At 36.7% G+C, this 23,346-nt stretch overlaps 1 protein-coding gene and 2 long non-coding RNA genes across 6 annotated transcripts in view; 1 reads left to right on the top strand and 2 right to left on the bottom strand.

Annotated features, from left to right (window-relative positions):
• Nucleotides 1–23,346, top strand: part of ABCC4 (ATP binding cassette subfamily C member 4 (PEL blood group)) — a 286,479-nt gene that overhangs the window by 221,562 nt on the left and 41,571 nt on the right. For 2 of the 3 annotated variants that reach the window (XM_069067341.1, XM_069067340.1), the window contains exons 22-26: nucleotides 829–948; nucleotides 3,192–3,302; nucleotides 4,438–4,538; nucleotides 6,054–6,245; nucleotides 12,191–12,346. In XM_069067341.1, the coding sequence (XP_068923442.1) occupies nucleotides 829–948; nucleotides 3,192–3,302; nucleotides 4,438–4,538; nucleotides 6,054–6,245; nucleotides 12,191–12,346 (680 nt within the window). Of the gene's footprint in view, nucleotides 1–828; nucleotides 949–3,191; nucleotides 3,303–4,437; nucleotides 4,539–6,053; nucleotides 6,246–12,190; nucleotides 12,347–23,346 lie in introns of those variants that run through there. The other variant, XR_011164289.1, reaches the window with a different exon arrangement.
• Nucleotides 386–12,169, bottom strand: LOC138145684 (uncharacterized). Of its 2 annotated transcripts, none has more exons than XR_011164290.1 (4): nucleotides 10,617–12,169; nucleotides 5,355–5,392; nucleotides 1,291–1,387; nucleotides 386–972 (listed from the first exon to the last, which is right to left on the bottom strand). It is a non-coding gene; the product is annotated as an uncharacterized lncRNA (long non-coding RNA). The 2 variants fall into 2 exon arrangements; XR_011164291.1 differs by lacking the exon at nucleotides 10,617–12,169 and adding an exon at nucleotides 6,868–7,516.
• On the bottom strand, nucleotides 12,356–19,827 carry LOC138145686 (uncharacterized). The gene is made up of 3 exons (XR_011164294.1): nucleotides 17,269–19,827; nucleotides 16,684–16,899; nucleotides 12,356–12,579 (listed from the first exon to the last, which is right to left on the bottom strand). It is a non-coding gene; the product is annotated as an uncharacterized lncRNA (long non-coding RNA).

The raw sequence follows: 23,346 nt of genomic DNA, 5'->3' as shown, positions 1-23,346 counted from the left end.
GTAACATGACATCAACTCACAAGCCAAAATGAATTTCTATAGAATGGTTGGGTTTTTCATGTTTATGAGCCCTGGCCTTGCAATTAAGCCTACATTCCAATACTGAAAATGTGCTAGGAATGTCATGTGCTATGATGAAGACCAAATGACAGCACCAAATTTCCAGCTATGCAATCATAAAAGCATTCCCAGGTCTCCTGGAGTTAAAGTCGGGATTCCTAAAAGCCATCTCTGCTGAGCAGGTCATGTGAGATCAGACGCCAGTACAATACCTGGATACCCCTTTCAGAGTGACCTATAAAGAGACTATTCAAGCATAGTATACACAAAGGAAGGGCTCCTCAGATGCACTCAAGTGATGAAAAATTACTCCAACTAGCAAAAGCACTATTCCAGATGGGTTTTAATTTGCAATTGAAGGTCATTTGAACAGATATTGGACTAAGACTTTTAATTCCAGATGTTCCAAGTAAAGACTGTTTTGCCCAAAGGTTGAGGAGTAGACTTGCAAAATAAACCCTGTGAATAGAGCAAGCTGCCTCTTCATCTTCACTTGCTCCCAGAACTATTCTTTGACAGGTTTGATTCACAAACTAAAAACGTCACTTGTTTTAGAAATTGCTTTTAGGTTTCTAGTCTCATCACGTTACTTTAGGCAAGTCACTTGGTTCCCCAATCCTTAGTTTCCATTCCTGTAAAATGGGGGGTTGAACAAAATCATTGCTAAGAAACTTTCCACTTCTCTGGATCCTGTGATTGGTGGGGGCTGAGCGAAAGAACGTGACATTGTTCTGCCTGAGTGAGCTGTTTCTCTTTTTTGCTTTGCAGCTCGGAGCCCAGTATTTTCCCACTTGTCATCTTCTCTGCAAGGGCTTTGGACCATCCGGGCATACAGAGCTGAGCAAAGATTCCAGGAATTATTCGATGCTCATCAGGATCTTCATTCAGGTCCGTGCATCTTTGGGAACATTCCTGCAAAGGATGAATGATTTACCACCTGTTCAGGTTGTGACCTCCCCACCCTGGTGGCCTTCACTCTTTCCTAATTTCAGAGCTGACATATTTCCCTTTGTCCTTTTCTTCCTACTGCTAGCTTTCTTCTCCCTTTTCTGTGCCTTCCTTCCCCCCACTCCTTTTTCTGCCATCCCTCTTCACCTTGATATACCTTCCTTTCCCTTCTCCTTCACTGTTTTTAATACTGTTTTCCATGGTCAAAGTTTTCTTCTTTCCTTCCAATTTCTAGTACCCTTTCCTGTTTCTTAGGGTATTAAGAACAGTGTACATCCATACATTTTTCCTTCTCTGTGCTGTGTCAGCTGTTTTCATAGTCACAACAATCTGTCTTCATATGTAATACATTTCCCTGTAGGAGGCAGCTTCTGAAAAACTAGAGAAGATATATTTAGTCTCTTAGAGAATATCTTATTTGATCTCTATGACAAACTTCTTCTGTTAGGAATCAAGTATTGTAATCTCACTCTAACTTACAAAGAAATTGAGACTCGGTGAGATGATTTTCCTGAATTAGTAAGTGAAACATCCAGGAAAATCCAAAATCGTCCAGTTCTTGATACCCATAGCTCTTTTCCATTGTGCCATACTGTGTCTTGAATAATTGTATGTTAAATGTATACTGGACATCATTTTTGCAATCAATCAGTAAACATTTATTAAGCACCTATTATGTTCCAGGCATCACCGAAACACTTCTGCATGAGGCCCCAGGTCCCCTAGGAGCCTCAAAATGTTGAGAAGTATAGCTAAGCCTTTTTTTAAAAAGCAATCAAGCTCTAAAGACAAAAATTTAGTTTGTGAATCTTTTATACACTTCATGTCCTACATACTTTAATCTCTACATCACTGCCTTTCAGTCCTTAACAAAATTTCAAAATATCTGCCAGCCTAAACTTAGTAATCGCTATCCCAGAAGAGAACATTAGGATATAGAAATAAAAATGATGGGGATGGCTAGGTGGTATAGTGAGTAGAGCACTGGCTCTGGAGGCAGAAGGACCTGGGTTCAGATCTGGCCTCAGACACTTCACACACACACACACACACACACACACACACACACAAAACCTAGCCGTGTAACCTTGTTCAAGTCACTTAACCCCAATTGCCCTCCCCTCCCCTCTCCAAAAAGAAAAAAAAACAAAACAAAACAAAAAAATAAATAATGATTTGTATATAGACATTCAAACTCCATTATTTGCTGCTTTTTTTTAAAGGTACATAGTAATTCCAACAAGATGGTGCCATGAAACAGCCATTTTGGACTTTCAAGTACCCAGTGTATACAGGGTAGTAGCAGTGATTCTAACTGCTTTGGGGCAAGCAAAGAATGTGGAGATGAGCTTCCTCACCCCTGAGAATTTACATTCAAAATGGGAGAAAGCATCCAAACAACTTCTTACAAAGTGCCATAATTCATGATGAACACTGGGGGAAAAAATTGTTAAGATTAACCCTTGATTTAACCAAATCTTGGCTTGGATTTTGCATAGCTATGTAACCATGAGCAAGTCACTTAAATGACTATTGGCTCATCTCCAAAATGCAGATAATAATACTGGTTGGTGGTCTGGTGAGACTTAAAATAATGCATGTAAAGTGCGGTGCATACCTTAAAGCTCTATATAAATTTGAGTTATTACTATTATTCTCCAACCCACTCATTTTGTAGGTGAAGAGGCATGAACTGCCTTGCCAAAAGTCATGTAGCCACTGAATGGCAAAGGCTGTTCCAGAATAAAGTGGAAAGAATTCTCAGTGCCCAAGTCCAGTATTCTTTCTACTCTTTTTTAGCTTTACTCAGAAAGCTCAGGTTTTTATTTATATAACTGTGACTTCTATTAATGACTTTTATGTTGAATCTGACTTCTGTTAATGACTTTTACATTGAATCTTGCAACGCATCCGTTATACAAGGCCTTTGCACCATTTGACATAATGCTTACCATATATATTGTCTTCTGTTACTTAGCATTTCACAATCTTCTGAGGTCCCTCACATTTGCCAGGCATGGCCGCATATCTAATATCGAATGACTCGTCCCGCTATGTGCTAAGGTCCTAGAAAACCTCAGATGTGCCTTTTGTAGTCCAATTAAATAAGATATCCCCATGCTTTATTTACCTCTAATTCTTGATTATTTGCTCATCATTCCCATTATGATTTATACATTCAGAGGCTTGGTTCTTATTTTTGACTACGTCCCGATGGTTTGCTCTGCGTCTGGACGCCATCTGTGCCGTCTTTTTCATACTCACTTCCTTTGGTTCCCTGATTCTCGCTCAAAGTAAGTACAGATGGGATGGACTATTTATGGTATGATTACAATTTATGGTTGTGTTTACGGTTACTCGCTGAAACTCCCGCCTCCATATTGAAATTCAAGTCCCGAACTGTTTGGTTTTTCATGGATTGCTACTAAAACACTGAAAAAGTGTTGTGTTAAATGTGAGGCGTGGATGTGGTTCGGTTAGATGAACTACTTTGTGGTAGGCCTTTTCCTTTTATCTTTCTTTGATTTGATGAAGGCAACCAAACACAAACTGAGTGCATGGACAGATGGAGCATTTGTAGAAGTGTCTGTTTGGGGATGGAGGAAGAAGAGTGAAGCCAGTACCACTCAGACCATATCATTGTCCTGCTTAGTTTCCCTGTTGTGGGCTTCTGGTTGCCTCTATGGGCAAATGCAAACTATTATTTTGGATGGAAAGTCTTTCATAATTTGTTTCCAGCCAGTCTTTTAAGACTTAGGATATGTCGATCTCTGTCATGCATTTCACATTAATGCCAAAATAGCTTTTTTATCCTTCCCTTTATACCGTTTTCAATCTCCTACCTGTCTGCCCCTTTGTACAGAATGTCCTCCATAACTGAATTGTCTTTCCACTTAACTACTAGAGGCCTTTCCTGCTTCCCCCAATTGTTATTGCCCTCAGTGGCCCTCTTCAATCCCCACATAACCCTCAACATTTATTTTGTATCTGTATCATGCTGTATCTACCCAGTAGAAAATAAGTTCTTTGAGGACAGGAACTATCTCATTGTCTGTTTGTCACCAGTATCTAGTACAGTTCTCAGCCCAGAGTAGGTATTTAATAAATTCTTGTTGAATTAAAGTTCAGGTAGCATGATTATTTTAAAAAAATAATTATACTTTAACATTTTTTTTTAATTTTGAGTTCCAAATTATCTCTGTCCAGTCCCTCCCCCACCCATTGAGAAGACAAAACAATATAATTGTATGACTACTTTACAAAAAAACAGGAATATGATAGTCATAAATAATGTTTGCTGATATATTTGTGATTGAAAAAAAAAAACTTCCATTTGGAATCTTTCACTTGTATGTGAGAGAGATGAAGTAACTGGACTTTGATTGGATAATCTTGAATTGATTTTATTTCCTTTTCCTCCTCTTTTAGCTCTGAATGCTGGGCAAGTTGGGTTGGCATTGTCCTATACCATCACTCTCATGGGAACGTTCCAGTGGGGAGTTAGACAAAGTGCCGAAGTTGAGAATATGGTAATATTTATCTTTACATTCTTAGTCTTTTCAAGTTCCCTTACTATTAAGTGACATAAAAGCATTTCTTGTTGAAAATATTAAACTGTTATTTTTACATTGTGGCTAACAGAGTTTTTTAGATCCTTCTTCCATCTGTTTAAAGTTAATACAAAATAAAATGTAATACATCTTTTTCTCAGTCTTCTGTGTGCTATGTCAGCAGGTTTTAGAGTCATCACAAGCTGCCTTCAGATGTAATAAATTTCTCTGTAGGAGGCAGGTTCTGAAATACTAGTAAGGTTATTGCTAAGGCTTTTAGAAAACTATGCTTTATTATTTCTTAATGAGCTGGTCCTCTTTTCTGATATAGAATGATCCAATATTTGGAGCTTATATTCAGGGAGAGGTGATTTTCAAATTTTTGAATCATTATGGTGTCTTTTAAGTTTTAGCATTTCCACTAAGAAATTAGGAAAGAATAGGAAGAAGTGTTGAGTTGGCTATTCCAATACAATAAGAGGTTGTTGAGGGTTGAAGTACAGTCACGGATAGTACCTGATTTTAACAAGATGTACTATCACTGTCCCTGACATGACTATAGATTACTAGGTGGTAAATGTCCACCTTCTCTTTGAGAGTAAGAATGTCAAATCATCTGCTGTGTCTCAGATAATTGAATAAATCAAATACAATGACTAAGGGGTCTCTAACTTTATTTTTTTAATATTACACTTTATAATATATTTTCAGAGTCTTAGAGATGAGTCTTAACTTGAAAACATAGGACAATTGAATGTGATATAAGATAATCTTCTAATTTTCCATCATACTTACCATTGTTTAAGTCATTTATAGGCTTAGGTTGTTTTTCCCTGTTGAATATAAAGTCATTTGAAGATAGAGTTGTTATTTAGATGTGAACATCTTATTTTAATGATTTTTAAAATTTTAATGACATCTTATAAATTCATCTCATTGAAAACTACATTAGTCACTAGTGGCCAGAAAATAGGTTATATTCCTCTTAGAAAGTCTAATTTAGGAATAATCTTCTTACCTATAAATTTGACCAACTGACCATTGCCCCCCAGTCTTCAAATGGAATACCTTTTTTAAACTTTTGCACACCATTGTATTTGGCAGATTATTTTGAACTCTTAATTTTTTTGATAGAGGAGTATGTTTAGATAATGATGTAAGAGGTAAGAAAGACAAGCGCAGAAGTTTATTACATATTACATGCCCTGCACATAAGGAAATAAGACTTCTAGCAGCACCCCCGCTCAATACTTTAGTTGTGTTACTAAAGACATAATTTTATTGCATCTCTGATGAATAAGCTGCAGAATGATCCAAATCCATTCATGTGGCAAATTCCTCTTCTCTATGAAGCCTTTACAAATAGATTACAACTAAATTATCTAATACCCAGCTAGTAATTTTTTTGAAAAAGTAATTATAACCAACTACCTTTTGCCAAATTAAAAGAATACGGTTGACCCAGACTGACTCTGGTATTTACATTTTTTTTAGATGATATCTGTAGAAAGAGTAATTGAGTATACAGATCTTGAAAAAGAAGCCCCATGGGAATCCAAGAAACGACCACCACCAGATTGGCCACATGAAGGAGTGATCATCTTTGATAACGTTAATTTCGCTTATAGTTTGGATGGACCTGTGATATTGAAGCACTTGACTGCGCTCATTAAATCAAGAGAAAAGGTATGTGTTAATGCTTTCTTTCCTTTTGAAAAACAGAAACATATCACATCTTTTCTACTTTTCAGCGCTGTCCAATCTTATTCCTCCATAGGCACAATTAGGCTGTTAATATCTTAGTAAAAACTGCCCTGGAAACAGAACATACCATTGTGGGCCACCATATTCTTCTTTACTCGCATGATCTGAATCTTGATTTCAGTTGCTTTATGCCTCATATTTAATTTACTTGGACAAACATTTGTCAAATGGGTATTGCTTTGTTTTATATACTGATTATACAAGAAATAAAACACAGATTTTGATCTTGACAACTTCAAAATCTGCAGTCTAGTAGAGGATCTACTAGTAGAGGTATCCAAATAATCTAAAATATACTAAGCGTATAGGATATATTCAGGGTGCTGCTGAAATCCAAGAAGTGGAGAGAGAGTTTAAGGAAGGCTAGGACTTGAAATGTGGGAAGTATATCAATGGATAGGGAGAGGTAATGGAAGTATTTTACAGGCATAGGATGAATGAATAAAAGAACATTTCTCAAGCATTTTCTATGTGCAAGGCACTATGCTAATTGGTAGAAATACAGATACAAAAGCTAGTCAATCCTTGGCCTCTGGGAGCTTACATTCTAAGAGGCCACGTATAGGGTCGCAGTGGCAAACAAACTGTGCTTTGTTCTAAGGTATCTCAAGGCCGATGAGTGGAACAACAGGGCACTCAGTTGATGGGCTCTTTCCAAAAGCAATTGTATTGATTTGAGTGCAGTTCCCTAAGAAAGAGGTCACATAGAGGAATTACAAAATATGGTTGGTGTAAAGCTCACTTGTTTAGTCACAATTTCTTCCCTTATCCATAATTCAGAATGGCCATTTCTTCCTTGCTCCTTTGATTTATGGTATAATTTATATCTAAGTTATATGTATCTGGAACTTAATGGTAGTATATGATATGAGGGGTTGAGGGAAAATTGTAGAGAATATAAATTGTCTAGATGAATGATGGATTGCATGTTTGATTAAGAGTTTCATGAGGGGCGGCCAGGTAGCACAGCGAGTAAGAGCACCGGTTCCAGTGTTGAGAACACCTGGAGATCGAATCCCGGGCTCAGACACTTAGCACCCACCCAGAAACACCTGGCCGTGTAACCTTGAGCAAGTTACTTAACCCCAATTGCTTAGGGGTGGCCAGGTGGCTCAGCGAGTAAGAGCACTGGCTCCAGTGTTGGGATGACCTGGATCAAATCCGGGCTCAGATACTCAGCACCACACCCAGAAATAATAACTGGCCGTGTAACCTTGAGCAAGTTACTTAACCCCAATTGCTTTAAAAAAAAAAAGAAAAAGAAAAAAAAAAGAGTTTCATGAGATAAAGCTGAGAACATACATCAAGGTCAAGTTGTAGAGAACCTGGAATTGGAGCTAAGGATTTTAGAATTCACTGGGTAACTACTCACATTTTCTGAATATGGAAATGATGTGATCAGAATTCTATGGTGGGAACATTACTCTGCTGTGGTTGTGTAGGGTACATTGGAGTTATGGTAGCTTGGGAAAAGTCTATTGCAATAGCTGGCAATGGATAAGTAAGCCATTACTGGGGAAGATGATTTGGAAATGGAACTGGGGAATGAGACAATGGGAGAGATAAGTGAAAGAAATGAAAGAAACAGAAGGAACTATACTTCAGAACTGATGTTTTATCCTTAGATAGTTCTTTGTTCTGTATTGTTTTAATGCATCATCTCTTGTGTTATTATCTGTGCATATGTCTTACCTTTCTACCTAATGGCAGAAACAATGCCTTTTTTAAGCTCTATATTTTTTCCGGTATGTAGCTAGGTAGTGTAGTGGGTAGAGTTCTAGGCTTAGGAGTCAGGAAGACCAGAATTCAAATCTAGCATCAAATACTTATAAGATATGTGAATAATTTAACCTCAGACTACTTCAGTTTCCTCATCTGTAAAATGGGATAATAGCACTTAGAGGGTTATATAAAATAATAAAAATGGTATAACGTTTATAATAATAACAATGACAATGTTTATAAGGAACTTTGTTAGCAATTAATCATTATTCTATAGTACAGTACTCTGTATACAGTAGTCATTTTCATATATCTGTTGAACAGATTTTTAACATAATTTTATAGTTCATATAGGGTAGTACTATATACATAATGAACAGTTAGGTGGTACAATGGATAGAGTACCAAACCTGGAATTGGGAACACTGACCTTCTTAAGTTCAAAGCTGTCCTCAGAGACTTAGTAGCTATGTGACCCTAGACAAGTCATTTAACCCTTTTCCCCTGAGTTGATTCAGTATCTTTGCCAAGAAAAGCCCAAATGGGGTCACAAAGAGTTGAATATGATTGAAATGACTCAACAACAACAAATGTACATAATAGGAATTTTTTAATGTTTGTAGAATGAATAATGAATGATGATATGAAATAGCAAAGTAATAAAAGTTTATCCCTATACAACTAGAATCATCTACCAAGGTATAAATTTATAATTAGTTTTAAAAGGTAGTATGTTTAAGCCCTTCCCCTTCATATAGACCCTTTTCATGTACTAAATCAGTGATTTAATGAATGATATACCTCATTGACATGAAAATATGAATGCAATGCTGAATGACTTAACAGCACTCAGCAAACATGGATATAGAGAGTCTGGGGACAGAAAAGATTAATGATATTGGTTAAAATGACTTTGAAAAGCTGTTACATTTAGTGCCAGAAGGAATCTCGTGGTTACAAACAATGTGCTTACTTAGGACCATAGACAGCTTTAGAACTGGGAAATTCCACAGAAATTATTTGGTCCATCCTGATTATAGATGAAACCAAGACCCTTGAAAGTTCAGTGACTAGCCCAAGGTCACACAAGTGCATAGCCCAGATTCAACCTGAGCTCTTTTAGCTCCAAACATTGCATTCCTTTCTCTCATGCATCCTTCTTAAGCATCGAGTTTAACTGCGTTATTTTTGAATATGACTTTTAAGCTACCAACGAGGCAATAATATGTGAACTGCCTAAAGAATCCCCATTACATAGAGAAGCATAAGAAACATTAGAAGCTGGCCCCAAATTTGTATTCTGCAAACTTAAAAGAAATTGCTGGATTACCTGAGATTTTAAAAGGTTTTTGGGAAAATTGAATTGTAAGACTCTGAGTTATAATGTTACAATAACTTGACTTTTGATTTGTTTCTCAGGTCTGTTAGCAATATCAGATTTAGTTCCATTTATTTATCTAGAAATATTATGCCAGAGCTTTAGTTATAAAAGAATTCTGCAGTAGCTATGTCTTCATGCTCTCCCTCCTCTTTCTCTCCTCGTCTTCTCCCTCCCTCCCTTTATCCCTCATCCCTCTTTTTCTCCCTCTCCCTCAATCTCTCTGTTTCCTCACAATGACCTGGTAAAGTAGGGATAATGAGTAATATAATCCTCATTTTCCAGATGAGGAACGAAGACCTGGACTTGACTATGGTCACACAGCTAACAGTATATTTCAGAGTGAAAATTGGAATCATGGTTTTCCTTTTGGGGGTTTGGTTTTTTTGGGATTTTTTTTTGCTTTTTGGAGGGGGAAGGCAAGGTAGTTGGGGTAAAGTGACTTGCCCAAGGTCACACAGCTAGTAAGTGTTAAGTGTCTGAGGTTGGATTTGAACTCAGGTCCTCTTCACTCCAGGGCCAGTGCTCTATTTACTGCGCCACCTAGGAACCCCAGAATCATGGTTTTATAATGTAAATATAGATGTTATACAAGCCCATACATCTCACATGGGTTAATGCTAATCCATGAGAAGTCAGTTCTCCCAAACGTCTTCATTCCTATATCAGAGCATCAAGCACCACAGGAATTTCCTATATTAATAAGAGGTCTATGCAATTGGAATATGGTTATAACATATGTTTAGTCAAACTCTTTGCTCACAATAACCTGAAATAAGGAGAATGAGCAATATTATCCTCATATTCCTGATACTGAGGCCCAGACTTATCTAGGGTCACACACCAAGTACGTTTTCAGCGTGAGATTTAGAATCATGATTTTCTAATTCTTAAGTCCAGAGTTCTTTCAACTCCACCAATAGACTCTCATAGAAGCCTTTTCTCAGCCTGTAATCACCTCTAATAGATGGTATAAAGGTTGAAAATAAATCAGTGTTTTCTATGACTCTCCCACCGTGAATTATTTGTTCTGTGAAAATGTATGAGTGGCTACTTGCAAAGGTGCAGTTACGGTTGTGTAAATTAGTAGCCTCTGTATGTTGTCTTGTTAGAGACCATGTACCTATACTAATTACAGTGACCCTAAAGTAAGGAAATGAAAAAGGCAATTTGAAAGATAGGAAGTTACTTACATTTGTGATCAACATGGTTCACACTGAAACCAATTAGGTCCTTGGGAGCTCTTTTGCCTTTGATGAGTTGGAAAAGCAGAGAAATCCAGTAGAACCAGTTCCCATTTGGGCAGGGTTTTATTTATTCTACTTACCCAAAGTCATAACTAACAATCCTAGTAATTTTAAATAGGCCTAAATGTTTTTCTGCATTTGGGAGTGGCCAATCTACCATTTATGGACAAGCTAATTTCTACATAGGAGCCACTAATCTGTACTCAAGGCACTTATGTCTAGATATATGTTTCTTTGTGAATTCATTTTTAAGAGAAGAACATTGCATCCCATTAAGGAACAGTGCTATGCAGACCTGTCACTAAGTTATTTGTGATTTTGAACCTGTGTCTCCTAATTACCAGATTCAGGATGCTTTCAACCACTATGTGACATATATGCCATTGGATAGGTAAACCTTGCCTAAGTACAGATTCAAGGCACTTGATATAATAAAACTAATGTAGATCACTTTTTATTAGCTTAAAAATTAATGGATTCAAATACATGTGTTTTGATACTCTGAGTTAATAGATGGAGTTTAAAAAACATTTCTAGATTAGATAGAATAGATTATTTCATTAACTTAATTGTTTTTACTACACTGTTTATTACCTCAGTAAAAGCATTTCTTAAATTATCTTCATAATGTTTTAGCCTTGAATAAAAAATGCTTTCTACACTTGGATAATTCCCATTTGGCAGTTTCTACTTGCTAGGCCTATAGATACCAGTTTCTGCTTGTGGATCCTTAACATACCTATAATATACTACATATAATCCATTATAATAGACCTGCATTTTATTGAAGAATACATTATTTTGGTTTTACAGTGTAATCTTTCTCTGTTTTTATTTATTTTATCTGCATCTAGAAATGTGCTGAATCACTTGCAAAGATTTCTTAAATCTTTGTTTTCTTGTTTTTCTTTAGGGGAAAAAATATTTTATTCTCCTTGTACCTTCCTATGTGAAATTTGGGAGTGTTGTTTTATAAAATGTTTTGAGCTGTTCAGATGAAAGAACCAATATAATCAGCAAGGATTATACTGGTGTTGTTGCTGTTGTGTATAACTTGATACTGATCATCCTTTTATAAACCAAACCACTAAAACTCACTTTCTGGGATTTGAAAAATGGTCTTTTTTTTTTTTCATTACAGTGAATGGTGTCTTGTTCATTATCAGGAATAGATTTGCTTTTCCTAGCTCACAATAACTAAACTGAACTAATATAGCCCTAGAAAATGGATATATTCTTGTTATAAGTGTTTTTTTTATTCCAGTTGTGTAGACCTCTTATTAATATAGGAAATTCCTGTGGTGCTTGATGCTCTGATATAGGAATGAGGGTGATTGGGAGAACTGACTTCTCATAGATTGGCATTAAGCTATTGATGGCTTTTCTCTATCAGAAGTTTAATTCTGATTTTTAACCCGTTTTCATATTCTTCATGAAAATATCCATTTATCATCAGCAAAAAAAAAAAAAAAGGAAAACTATTGCATTTTAAAAAAATCATTGTGCTGGTTCTTTCACAGGTTGGAATTGTGGGACGAACAGGAGCTGGGAAAAGTTCCCTCATTGCTGCACTTTTTCGATTGTCAGAACCTGAAGGCAAAATCTGGATTGATAAGATTTTGACAACTGAAATAGGACTTCATGACTTACGGAAGAAGATGTCAATCATACCTCAGGTATAGACTTCTCACTGTGTTCTCTTACGGCATTGTAAGTTCATTTTTAGTCTTGATTGTTCATATTTTTTCTATCCTTTTCATATTCTTTTAAAATACAGTTGTTTTACATAGCAGTAAGTTATTTTTTTTTAATTAAAGCTTCATTAGTTCTTCAGTATTATTGATCGATAAACAGAGTTTTAAGGACAACATGAAAAGTAAATTCCAGATATATGTTACTCAAAGAGTTCCTGTAGAGGAAAAAAAAAAATATTTAAGTCTTTTGTCTCTCTAGCCTTTCACCCAGCTCTCAAAATAATCTAAAGTTCGCGTATATAAGTCTCTCCTGTTTCCCTGACCCCTATCCCATTCAAAATATCAATAGCTTTAGGATAAAATATAAATTTTTTGGATTGGCGTTTCAAGTCCTGTGCAATATCACTTAAGCCTACTTTTCTGAGTCTATTGTGTATTCTTTTTCTTCACATACTCTAGCCAGACAGACCTACTAGCTGTTCTCCTAATTTGTTATTCTCTTACCCCCATAATTTTCCATAAGCTTTCTCCCATGCCTGGACATCTCTCTGTTTCACCTTCCCTATGTATTAGAATGCCTAGCTTCCTTCAAGGCTCAGGTCATATCCTAGCTCCTATGGGAAACCTTTCCCAGTCTCCCCAGTTATTAGTGCTTTCTTGTTCTTCAAATAATCAAATATGTTGTCATCTTTTTAAATGTATTTCTCCTCTGGAACATAAACTCCTAAGGGTAGGGACTCTCTTTTGTTTTTATCTCTAGTTTCCCCACATTGCCTTGTACCTAGTAGGTGTTTAATAATGGCCTATTGGATTCTATTAAAATTGAGCAAAGATTAAGCACCTACTCTTTTTAAGGCACTGGAACAGAGGGTTTTAATTTACATTCTTCTGCTGGCAGGTTTGTAAAGAGTGTTAGGAGTAAAAAGAGTCATCAAATCAGACTGTCATCATTTCCTACATAATTAGTAAAAGTGTAAGGCAGTAGCCACAACTCTGAGCCTGAATGAAAGAGGCTCGGACACCAAACAACTGACCTTGCCAAAAAGGAAGATCAGCCAGCCAAGGGTAACACTAGTTCAGATTGCATACTCATTTGTAAAACCTTGTATTGAAAGATAAAGGAAAATTTGGACCAAGACCTGCTCATAAAATAGTAAGGTACATAGAGGGGAAAAATGAGTTTAAAGAAAGCATGGTTCCAGATCATGCTAAGGTAAGAATGAAACCAGGAGGACAGCAAACAAACAAAAAATGGAAAAGATCTGTCACCATTTCTATAATAAAAAAGGAAGCTCCCAAACAATTTGAAAATATCATTTATTAGAGCTGAAATTGAGAAAATAGAAATAGCTGCCAACCTGTGTGCCTAATTCTCATCTCTATAAAGTCATTATGAGAATTTTTTTACATATCAAAATCCATATGAAAATATGGAAAGGGAATAGCAGGGCTTCTGAAACAAAGCCCTACAGTAGACCATATCTTTTTTGGGGGGGGGATGGGAGAAGGCAGGGCAATTAGAGTTAAGTGACTTGCCCAAGGTCACACAGCTAGTAAGAGTTAAGTGTCTGAGGCTGGATTTGAACTCAGGTCCTCCTCACTCCAGGTCCAGTGTTCTATTCACTCTGCCACCTAGCTTCCCCCAGTAGACCTTTATAGTCATATAATTCATTAAAATGTACCAAATCCCTCTTTCCTAACTTTTTGTTAATTTATTTTACTGATTATAATTTATTATAATAAGCATTTTATTTTCAGCCTTAAAAGCTCTCTCCCAACAAATTATCTCCCACACATATCATAAGATCATAAAGATAATGGACATATAGATGCATGGTGCACAAAGATTGCAGTATATTACCAATGGAAAATTATGGGCAAAAAGAGGTATACTCAAAGAAATGCATGATCAGAGAAGTTTGTGAAATATTCACTGAAGGCGGGGCATAACAGAAGAATAGACAGTAAGTCATTAAGCATTTATTAAGTACCTCCTCTGTGCCAAGAATTGTACTAAGTATACAATAAAAAGCAGAAATAGTGTGTCCTCAGGGAGCCTACATCATAATAGGGAAGAGAGCATGGAAAGAACTATATATACAAGACATATACAAAATATATGGAGGACAATCTCAGAAGACTGTCTGGCACTGTGAGACACTGAAATATAGATGTATTAGAGAATAGGGAGGCAAGGATGAGTTATGAACAAAGTACTATATGCAAGTTTGAGGAAGGTGATAATACTTTCACCTCAGGCTGTTGCTAGATGGGGGCGTATCTGAAATGACTCTTGAAGGAAAACAAAGATTGTTATAATTCAGGGACAGAGGAATTGCCCTGAAGATCTCAAGATGACCTACACAAGTTTTCCATTCTGGCTAGAATATAGAGTGTGTTAAAGGGAATAAAGGTTTAATAAGGTTGGAAAGATAGGTTAGAGCCAAATTGTGATAGGCCTTAAAGAGACAGGATAAAAAGGTTTATATTTTGTCTTAGTGGAGATTGGAGGCCAAAGAAGGTTATTTGAGCAGTGCAGTGGCAATAAGACCTTTACCTTTGGAAGATTGAGAATGATGTCTTAGAGTGGGAGAAAGACTGAGCAAAGAGACCATTAATCCAACTATGAAAGGATGAGCTACTGAATCAAGGTGGGGGGGAGGGGGAACAAATGTGTCGATTTTCTGAAATTTGAAGAGAGTCAGGTCAGCAAAATATAGAGCAAGTGAGCTGCCTTTGTTATCTGGAAAAATTCTAGAATGGATTATTAAAATGATGGCTATGGTAATGAGCCTTCTGCCCACCATCACACCAAATTGGTTTTCTTTTAAAGCCGTATTGCTTTAATATAATACAGGCTTTTATAGACAAAAATGCACAATGGAAAGGACTATCGCCTTTCTTTATATTCATCCTCTACACTTGTTCTTCTTTCCCTTACCCTTTATGGTCTTCTAATGGCACTCTAGAACGCTACCATAGAATCACCAGGGAGCGTAAAGTTCTTCTAGTCTAAACCCCTCATTTGATATTGTTGTTAATCTAAGACCAGAGAGGTTAAGTGTTTTATTCAGTGTCACGCAGGTAGTTGGATAGCAGTAATGGACCATGAGTGCTCTACTTCTAATCTGGGGCTCTTTCCACTCATTTCTCTGACTCTGGATAGACCTATTCACTTCCTTTCTGTGACCGACTCCACTCTCCTTGCTGTTCTACTGTTCACTGTTCCACAGTGCTCTCTGAGATATTTTAGCCAAAATATTTTTTTTCCTGACTTCTTTGCTTCCCTACTTATGAAACATCCCCAGGACCTATAAGATTAACAATGAATTCAGTTGAAGCTTTGACCCTAAAGCAGTCTCTCTGACTGTTAGCAGTGTTCATTTCTAATGGTATCCTAACATTTGGATAGATTGGGCACTTGAAAACACTGAGTCTCCATTGTCAAAGGTGGCTTGTTTGTTTGTTGTTTTACCAGTAAATTCAAGTTTCATTTGATTTCTGGGTGAAATGGAATTTCTGAGGAAGGATTTTTTCCTTTTTGTCTAGGGGCTGGGGAATATTCAGCAGAATCCTCAATGATAAGAGCAGGACCCACTAATGAAAGAGAAAAGAAGTGCAATAGGGATAAATGTCATAATTTGTCTGAGCGCGTAGCATCAAAGAGAGAAGAAATCTTAAGTACCTATTTCCTTCTGGACTTGAAGGCTAGAAATCATTGTCTGAGTGTCTGTGTGCCTTTTTTTCCCAGGGAAATTTGGAACATTTAGGGCAGCATGAGAATAAGAAAATGATGCTATTTGTCTAACGTGAATCCTTTTTTGACAGCCTCCTGGTTCTCCAGGATGGGAATGCTTGGGATTCCCAGGCTTAACCTCTCCAGCTGGACCTCTTTATCTCTTCTGACTCATTAACCAGACAGATTCAGGGAGATAAGAAAATAGAATGGGGGAGACTAGGTGGCACAATGAATAGAGCACCAGCCCTGGAGTCAGGAGGACCTGAGTTCAACTGTGGTCTCAGACATTTAACACAAAAAACTAGCCATGTGACCTTGGGCAAGTCACTTAACCCCAATTGCCCTCCAAAAAAAAAAACAAAAAAAAATAGAATGGTGGTAGTGAGGCTTGGGCCTAGAGAGGTACAGTGAAAGATGCTCAGATGCTCCTCATACCTTCTGAGGGAACAGTCAGTAAAGAACAATGTGGCTTGTTCTCAAAGAAGGAATTTATCTGCCTGGATGTTGTGTTTACCCCTGGGGAGACAGAGTAAAATAGTAATAACCACTAGCATTTATAGCTTTAAAGTTTGCAAAGTACCTCTTCATTTCCTTTGATCTTCACCACACCCTCCCCACAATTAGGTTTTTTTCATCAGATGAGAAACTGAGAAAGATTGAAGTGACTTGTCCAGGGTCACTCAACTACTTAATATTAGAGGCAGGATTTGAACTTGGGTCCTCCGGTCTCCATGTCCAGGATAATTCAGCTTACTTGTTCACACAGCAGAGTGACTCCATTTTCAGATCATTGGTTCTGGGGGTTAGAGAATTTAAGATCAAATCCTGTTTTAGATGCTTCCTACCTTTTTGATGGAAGCAGTTACTCCGTGAAGTGGATAGAGTGCTAGGCCTAGAGTCATCTTTTACCCTCAGGCACTTACTAGTGACCCCTAGGCAAGTCACATTTGACCCTGTTTGCCTCGGTTTCCTCATCTGTAAAATGAGTTGGAGAAGGAAATGGCAGACCGCTCTAGTATCTTTGCCAAGAAAACCCCCAAATGGGGTCACAAAGAGTCAGAAACAGCTCAAAAACAACCGAACATTTTGAGAAGACAGGGCCTCAGTTTCCCTCCCATTTCTAGATTTATGGTAGTATTAATGTCATAGCTCAATAACTCCCTACCTGTTAGAAGTTCTTCTCCTCCTCCTCCTTTTTTAACGTACATCTTACTTCATTTAAACTGCCACATGGTGTGACCTGAAGGAGTTAAGTGAGCTTCCAAAAAACAAGACAGAGGTGAAATTACACTCAGGGAGTAGCTTACTTATCTGACAGCGATCTGGCAAAATGTATTTCAAAACTTTTTGGATGAATTCTCTGCAGCGCTGACTCCTTTCCTATTGCACAAAGAAACTGTTTACAAATGGAGAGTAATCCCATGCAAATTTAGGATTTATGAATAGCACCCTAAGGGCTGGTGCAGATCAAGGGCGGCTCTGTATCATGATTACAATGGAGATTTTTTTTTATTTAATTGATTTGTGGCTTTTGCATCTGGGTTTTTTCTTTAAGTGACTTGTAGAGGTTCATGCACAGCTAGTTTTTTGTTGTTGTTGGTTTTTTTTTAATAGTTCCACCATTTTACATATTTCTCTTCCCTGGTCTTTTTTTCTTCCCCATAGAGGGGGGGAAGTGGAAGTAGGTTAAGGAGAGCAGTTTCTCTTCAAAACCACTTTTTATTACCTGGTTTTCCTTTTTTCTTTTCAAGAACAAAACCCAAAGAAAAAGACGTGGGTATGCTATTACTAGCAAAGAAATACAATTGGACTGCAGCCTAATGCAGCCTTGCTTTTGTTTCTGCACACTGAAGGCTTCATTAAGGCACAGTGGAACTACTGGCTGGAGTTAGTGACCTTTTTGTATCGAAAAGAACTTTACATGGACTTAAATTCTTCTTCTTTTGTTGGTGCACAATGTCCTTTTCTTCTGAAAATGCATGATGATCAGTTCACTCAAAGGCTACAGGATTGAGTGGGGTGGGGAAACCCAACCTCAGTATAGAGTGATTTCAGGTGATTTCCTCCATTTAAAACAGTGAACTCAATTTAACTTAATCAAGCTCCTCAGGCTTTGGAAACAGGAAAATTTAAAAAAAAAAAAAGTTTGCTTTCCCCATATTTGACAAACAGCAGAGATGTCTGCTCTTTGTTTCTTGTATTTGAGTTGCAGTAACTTTCCTGATTTGGAACATAAAATGATTAGGTGAAGTAAAATGTTTTCTCTTTTATCTTGCTAGTTTGTAACCAGTTGCAAGGTTTTCAGAATGCTCCCAGTGGGTTTTAAGTGTCTGAAGGTTAGTAGGTAGGATTTCTTCCTGCGATAGTGAAAGGCTTGTTTTCCAGCCAGGCATACAGAGTGTGGTCTCTTTGAGGCTTTCTGTTTTGTGGAAGAATTATCCACGAAACTGTTTGATTCCAAGTGGCCATTTTGTGTGATACTTCTAATGTGGGTTTGTATTGCTTTAGCTGCAAAAGACAAAATTACCACTGAATCCAGTGGGGTTTTTTTTAACCTTTATCCTCTGAATTTTAATGAAAAGACAAATTTGACATTTGTCTAATATATACCACACCAAATCAGGGTACTTTTTCCTCTCCCTGATCCATGCTGAGTGTAAGTTAAGTTAAAAATAGGTCTACAGATTTTTTTTAAAATGGCTTTGGCATATGCTTATAAATTTTGGTCACATCTGCATAAAGGTTGTATGTCTCTGTGTAAATCTACTTGCAAATGGTATCCCTTTTTCTAAGCTGCAAGCATTTTTACAACACTTATTTACAGGGTTAGGTTATTAACTCCATCTCCTGAAGACAGCTATTTTATATAATAATTTCTATCAGAAAGAATAATTAAAAATGACCCTTATCAGCTCTTGCAGTACATGTCTACTGTTAGGACTTTTATTACCCTTATGAAGACATTATAATGGTATTTCTTATTTGGCAAGCCTATGAAAGTGGAATGAAGTAGGAAATAAAGTGAGCAACATATATAAAACACATCAGCATATTAAAACATATGTTGTTAAATTACTTGCTGGTTTTAAAGGAAAATGTTTGTTCCATCAGTTAATGTTTTATTAAACCATTTTTCTCATTCAACAGGTTTTGATGGAAGTTTTACTAATTGAAATAAATATCTTTGACATGTCATAACTAGGAGAAAGATTTTTCTTGTTCTTTTGTTTTTATATTGCTAAGTCAAGCAAGAGGGATTGATTCAAGTTCCTTTTTCAAGTTGCCAGAGAAAAACTTAGAGAAATACTGTAATTACAATGAACTTTTTCTTTTTAAAAATTCCGTTGAGGTGATCTCTCTTTATGACACCCTGATTTGGAGTTAATAAGCCAGAAACCTTCTTAAAAAGAAAGTGGTGTTGTGATTTTTTGTTACAACACATGCAGATTGAGCAGCTATTGAATTCTTCCCGGAGTTGCAGGATTTTCACTCTGACCTCTTTGAAGGCCAAGATGCCAGCACCCTTTCCTAGTCCCTAAGGCATAAAAAAAATGAGCTATTTCAGATTTAGGGAGCTTGCTTCTGGAAGGACTGAGTTTGAGGAGCAGTGGTTCATATATTGGGGCAGGAGACTGAACTTTTCAGTTTTTTGAAATCACAGACTTCCAGAATCTCCATTTACGAAGATTCTCAAACTATTAAGCTGTTCTTCCCTTAATGAGAAAGGAAGATCTTTAAAAAAAATCTAAAAACCAAAAAAAAAAAAAATCCCTCAGTTACTGTTGACATCTCCTAGAGTCTGATTTTGTAATTAGGTAAAATTCTGTTTGTTTCCCTCAGAAATGGTGAATCTTTCATATTAGATGAAAGTGTGTTATGTGAGAGAAGCATTTCTTTACCAAGTCAGTTTATTTGTGCCATGAGAATGATTTTATTTTTTTTTATATTATTTATTTTATTTCAGATCACGGTAATGGTAATTTCCTTTTTAAAAAAAATTTATTAGTTATTTCTCATATTCTTTTCTTTTTAAATTTTGGATTTAAAATTCTCTTCCTTTCCACCATCCCCCTCCCATTGAAAAGGTAAGCAAAATGATATCAATGGTCATTTCCTTTAAACCATGTAGTTATGATGATTGGGAAGCAAAGGCATTCTTATCTCTCCTTTTCAAGTTTTGTGAATCCAGTTCCTGACCGTGGCCCAACTTAACCTATTAGATTCTTTCACTGAAGTCCAGATTATATAATTCTTTTCATTAGCTGGACACTACGCAAAGATAAAAGAGGGAAATGGAAGAAATTGCTGAGGAAAACATGAGGCAGCAAAAGTAACTTCCTAGCAGTGGAGATGAGATAGATATAGACAGCCCAGGAAATCATAGGGTTAAAAGGAAGCAATGAAGTAACCAAGTTTAATTCATTTGTCTTCTATGTGTACTGCTAACCTATCAGAGAACCCCAACTAAACAGGAGATGTCACTAAATGTTGTGGGGTAACATGGGCTCCCATAAAAGACACTTCTCATCTTTCTCTCTAGACTGGGCGGGTTGCTTTCTATAAACCTGGTGTGAACACAATAGAGAGGATGAATTATTTTGACCTATAGAACTCAGTGGTATCCTAGCCTTGAGTTCAAGGATAAAATTTTTCAATAATTTGGTCCAAGTAAAAGAAAATTCATTTGGTCCCCCAAAAGCAATTTTGGGCCATTATTCACAATCAGTATGTATATTTTTAAAAGGCAGTAGTTCTCTGTACATCACATTTGTTTCTTGATTCATTATGGCCTGCTATCAGATTCATTTAGAGCCTTTTAAATTCCTGTCCTATGCTTAGCAGTACATATTTTTCATTAATGACACCATCTATCTTTATTGTCAATTTTTCCCCCTACCAATCCTAAATCCAGGTTGATAGGAGAAACCATGAAATGTCTCTCTGTCATTATTTTTCATGGTTAGAAGAAGGAGTAGTATACCTATCTATTTTATGTTCTTGGACTTCCAGAAATTCGGCAGTGGTCAATAAAGCATTAAAAAATTATGCAGAAAAAAACAAGAAAGTAGTCCAGAAGGGAACACAAAAAAACAGGGCGATTTTGTTTCTGTGTTAACTATAATATACACTGCATTAAAAAAACAAACTATGTAAAGTTCACACTATTACCTATACTTTGTTCTTTGCATATTATAATGTTTTATTTGTTAAGTTTGTAATAAAAATGAGAATTTTTTTTAAAATTAAGAAAGCCCATTCCCAAAGGGCTTAGCATTATGAGGGAAGAAAGTTAGTTGCCTTTCTCCTTAAATAAAAGATGCATAAAAGAAAACTCGTTAAGGTGATAATTTACAGCCAGACCATCTAATCCAGGGGTTCTTTTTTTGTCATGTACCTATTTGGCAATCCAATGAAGCCTATGGATTCCTCAAAATATTTGTTGCCTACATTCATAAATGAGTAAAGCTCTGGATTCAGTGTTTACGACTCCTTTGGGGGTTTTCTTGGCAAAGGTACTGGGAATAATTTGCCATTTCCTTCTCCAGCTCATTTTACAGATGAGGAACTGAGGCAAACAAAGTTAAGTGACTTACCCAGGGTCACACAGCTAGTGTCTGAGGCTACATTTGAACTAATAATGATGAGGCTTCCTGACTCTAGGCCAGGCACACTATCTGCTCTATCATGCCCTTCTCAAAATTTTGTTTTTAAACGGTTGAAGGGAATGCTAAATTTCAGCTAGAGATTAGTGAAAATAAAGATGTAATTTTTTTTCCCCATATAAGCTCATAAACCCCCTGAAGTCTATCCACATATCCTTTGGGGTTCCATGGACTCTTGATTCAGAAGTACCAGTTCCAACCTCCTTGTTTTACAGATGTGAAATCTAAAGAAGTGCCCAGGGTCACATAGGTAGTAGAGCTATGGTTTTAGTCCAGGTCATCTGGCCTCAAGTCCAGAACTCCATCCTCTAAACCAGGGGTAGGGCACCTGTGACCTTGAGGCCACATGTGAATGCTCTAGGTCTTTAAGTGTAGCCCTTTGACCGAATCCAGACTTCACAGAACAAATCATCTTAATAAAAGGATTTGTTGTGTAAAACTTGGACCCAGGCAAAAGGCCACACCCAAGGACCTAGAAGGCCACAGGTTCCCCACCCCTGCCCAAAATCATGTTCCTGCTTGTCTGAAAATGGAGGGAAAACTTTGGGATCTCAGGGTACCACTACAGTGAAGGAAAGGCCAAGTGTCTGATCCCAGTAAAATGATACAGTCCTGTTTTTTATTGTTATTTCTTCTAAATGTGAAGCTCTGAACCTCTATGTTCCACTGCCCCTCTAAAATCAACCAGTTTTATTATTTATTTTTACCCCTTTTCTAGTGAGGGGGAAATTTCTTTCATTCCCCTCAAATTTATTTTTTCATCATTTTTAAAATTTTAAACTTAATAAGAAAAGGAAAAGAAACATAAACTTAAATATTAAAGCTTAAATACAAGAGAAAAAAGAAAAAGCATGGTCATGTGCACAGCAGAATGTAAGAGAGGATTCAAAATATACAGCAATAAATTTCCCTTTCAAGAAAGCTGTATATAATAAGTACTATGCATTGTGTTGAGTGCTGTCCATCTTTGCTTCCTTGTAAGTTGTGCACTTTTTACTTTGTCCTTTTTTCCCCCTTCCTCTTGTAGCCACCCTAAAAGGCTACAATTAAGGGTGGATATATGTGTGTACACATGTGTGTATGCATATACATATAAAGACATGCATACATATATGAACATATAAACAGAATTATATATGCCCATACATATACTTAAATATCTATAATCATACTCATATACAGACGTTCATATTCATCTATGTGACTGTATTATACTTATTTGTCGGTGGAAAACAGTTTTGTTCTTTTGCTACTCACTTTCTTATATGTCATTTGTCTGATGTTATATCTTATGAGAAAATATTAAATGAGACACATTGTTATGAGCATAGTGGTTTCTCTTTTAAACTTGCATTATCATTGGGGTCCAGAAAGAAACATAATGCAGGGGTGGATCCCCAACTACTCCTGAAGTTGAGAAATGAGTTCTTAAAAGTACATACTTTAATGATGACACACCTCAAAATGGTTTTCATCTTATCCCACCCTTATGGTTAATAATAGTAGGGCATCCGTCCCAGTGGAAGAATGGAAAGATAAAGAAGATATCAGCTTAAGTCTCTTAATAGAAAGGGTGCTCA

This window comes from Petaurus breviceps, unplaced genomic scaffold (assembly GCF_028583685.1).
Source record: "Petaurus breviceps papuanus isolate PSGF00001 unplaced genomic scaffold, PetGlider_PUasm1.0 90743, whole genome shotgun sequence".
NCBI classification, from domain to species: Eukaryota; Metazoa; Chordata; class Mammalia; order Diprotodontia; family Petauridae; genus Petaurus; species Petaurus breviceps.
This window is presented reverse-complemented; position numbering and strand designations above follow the sequence as displayed.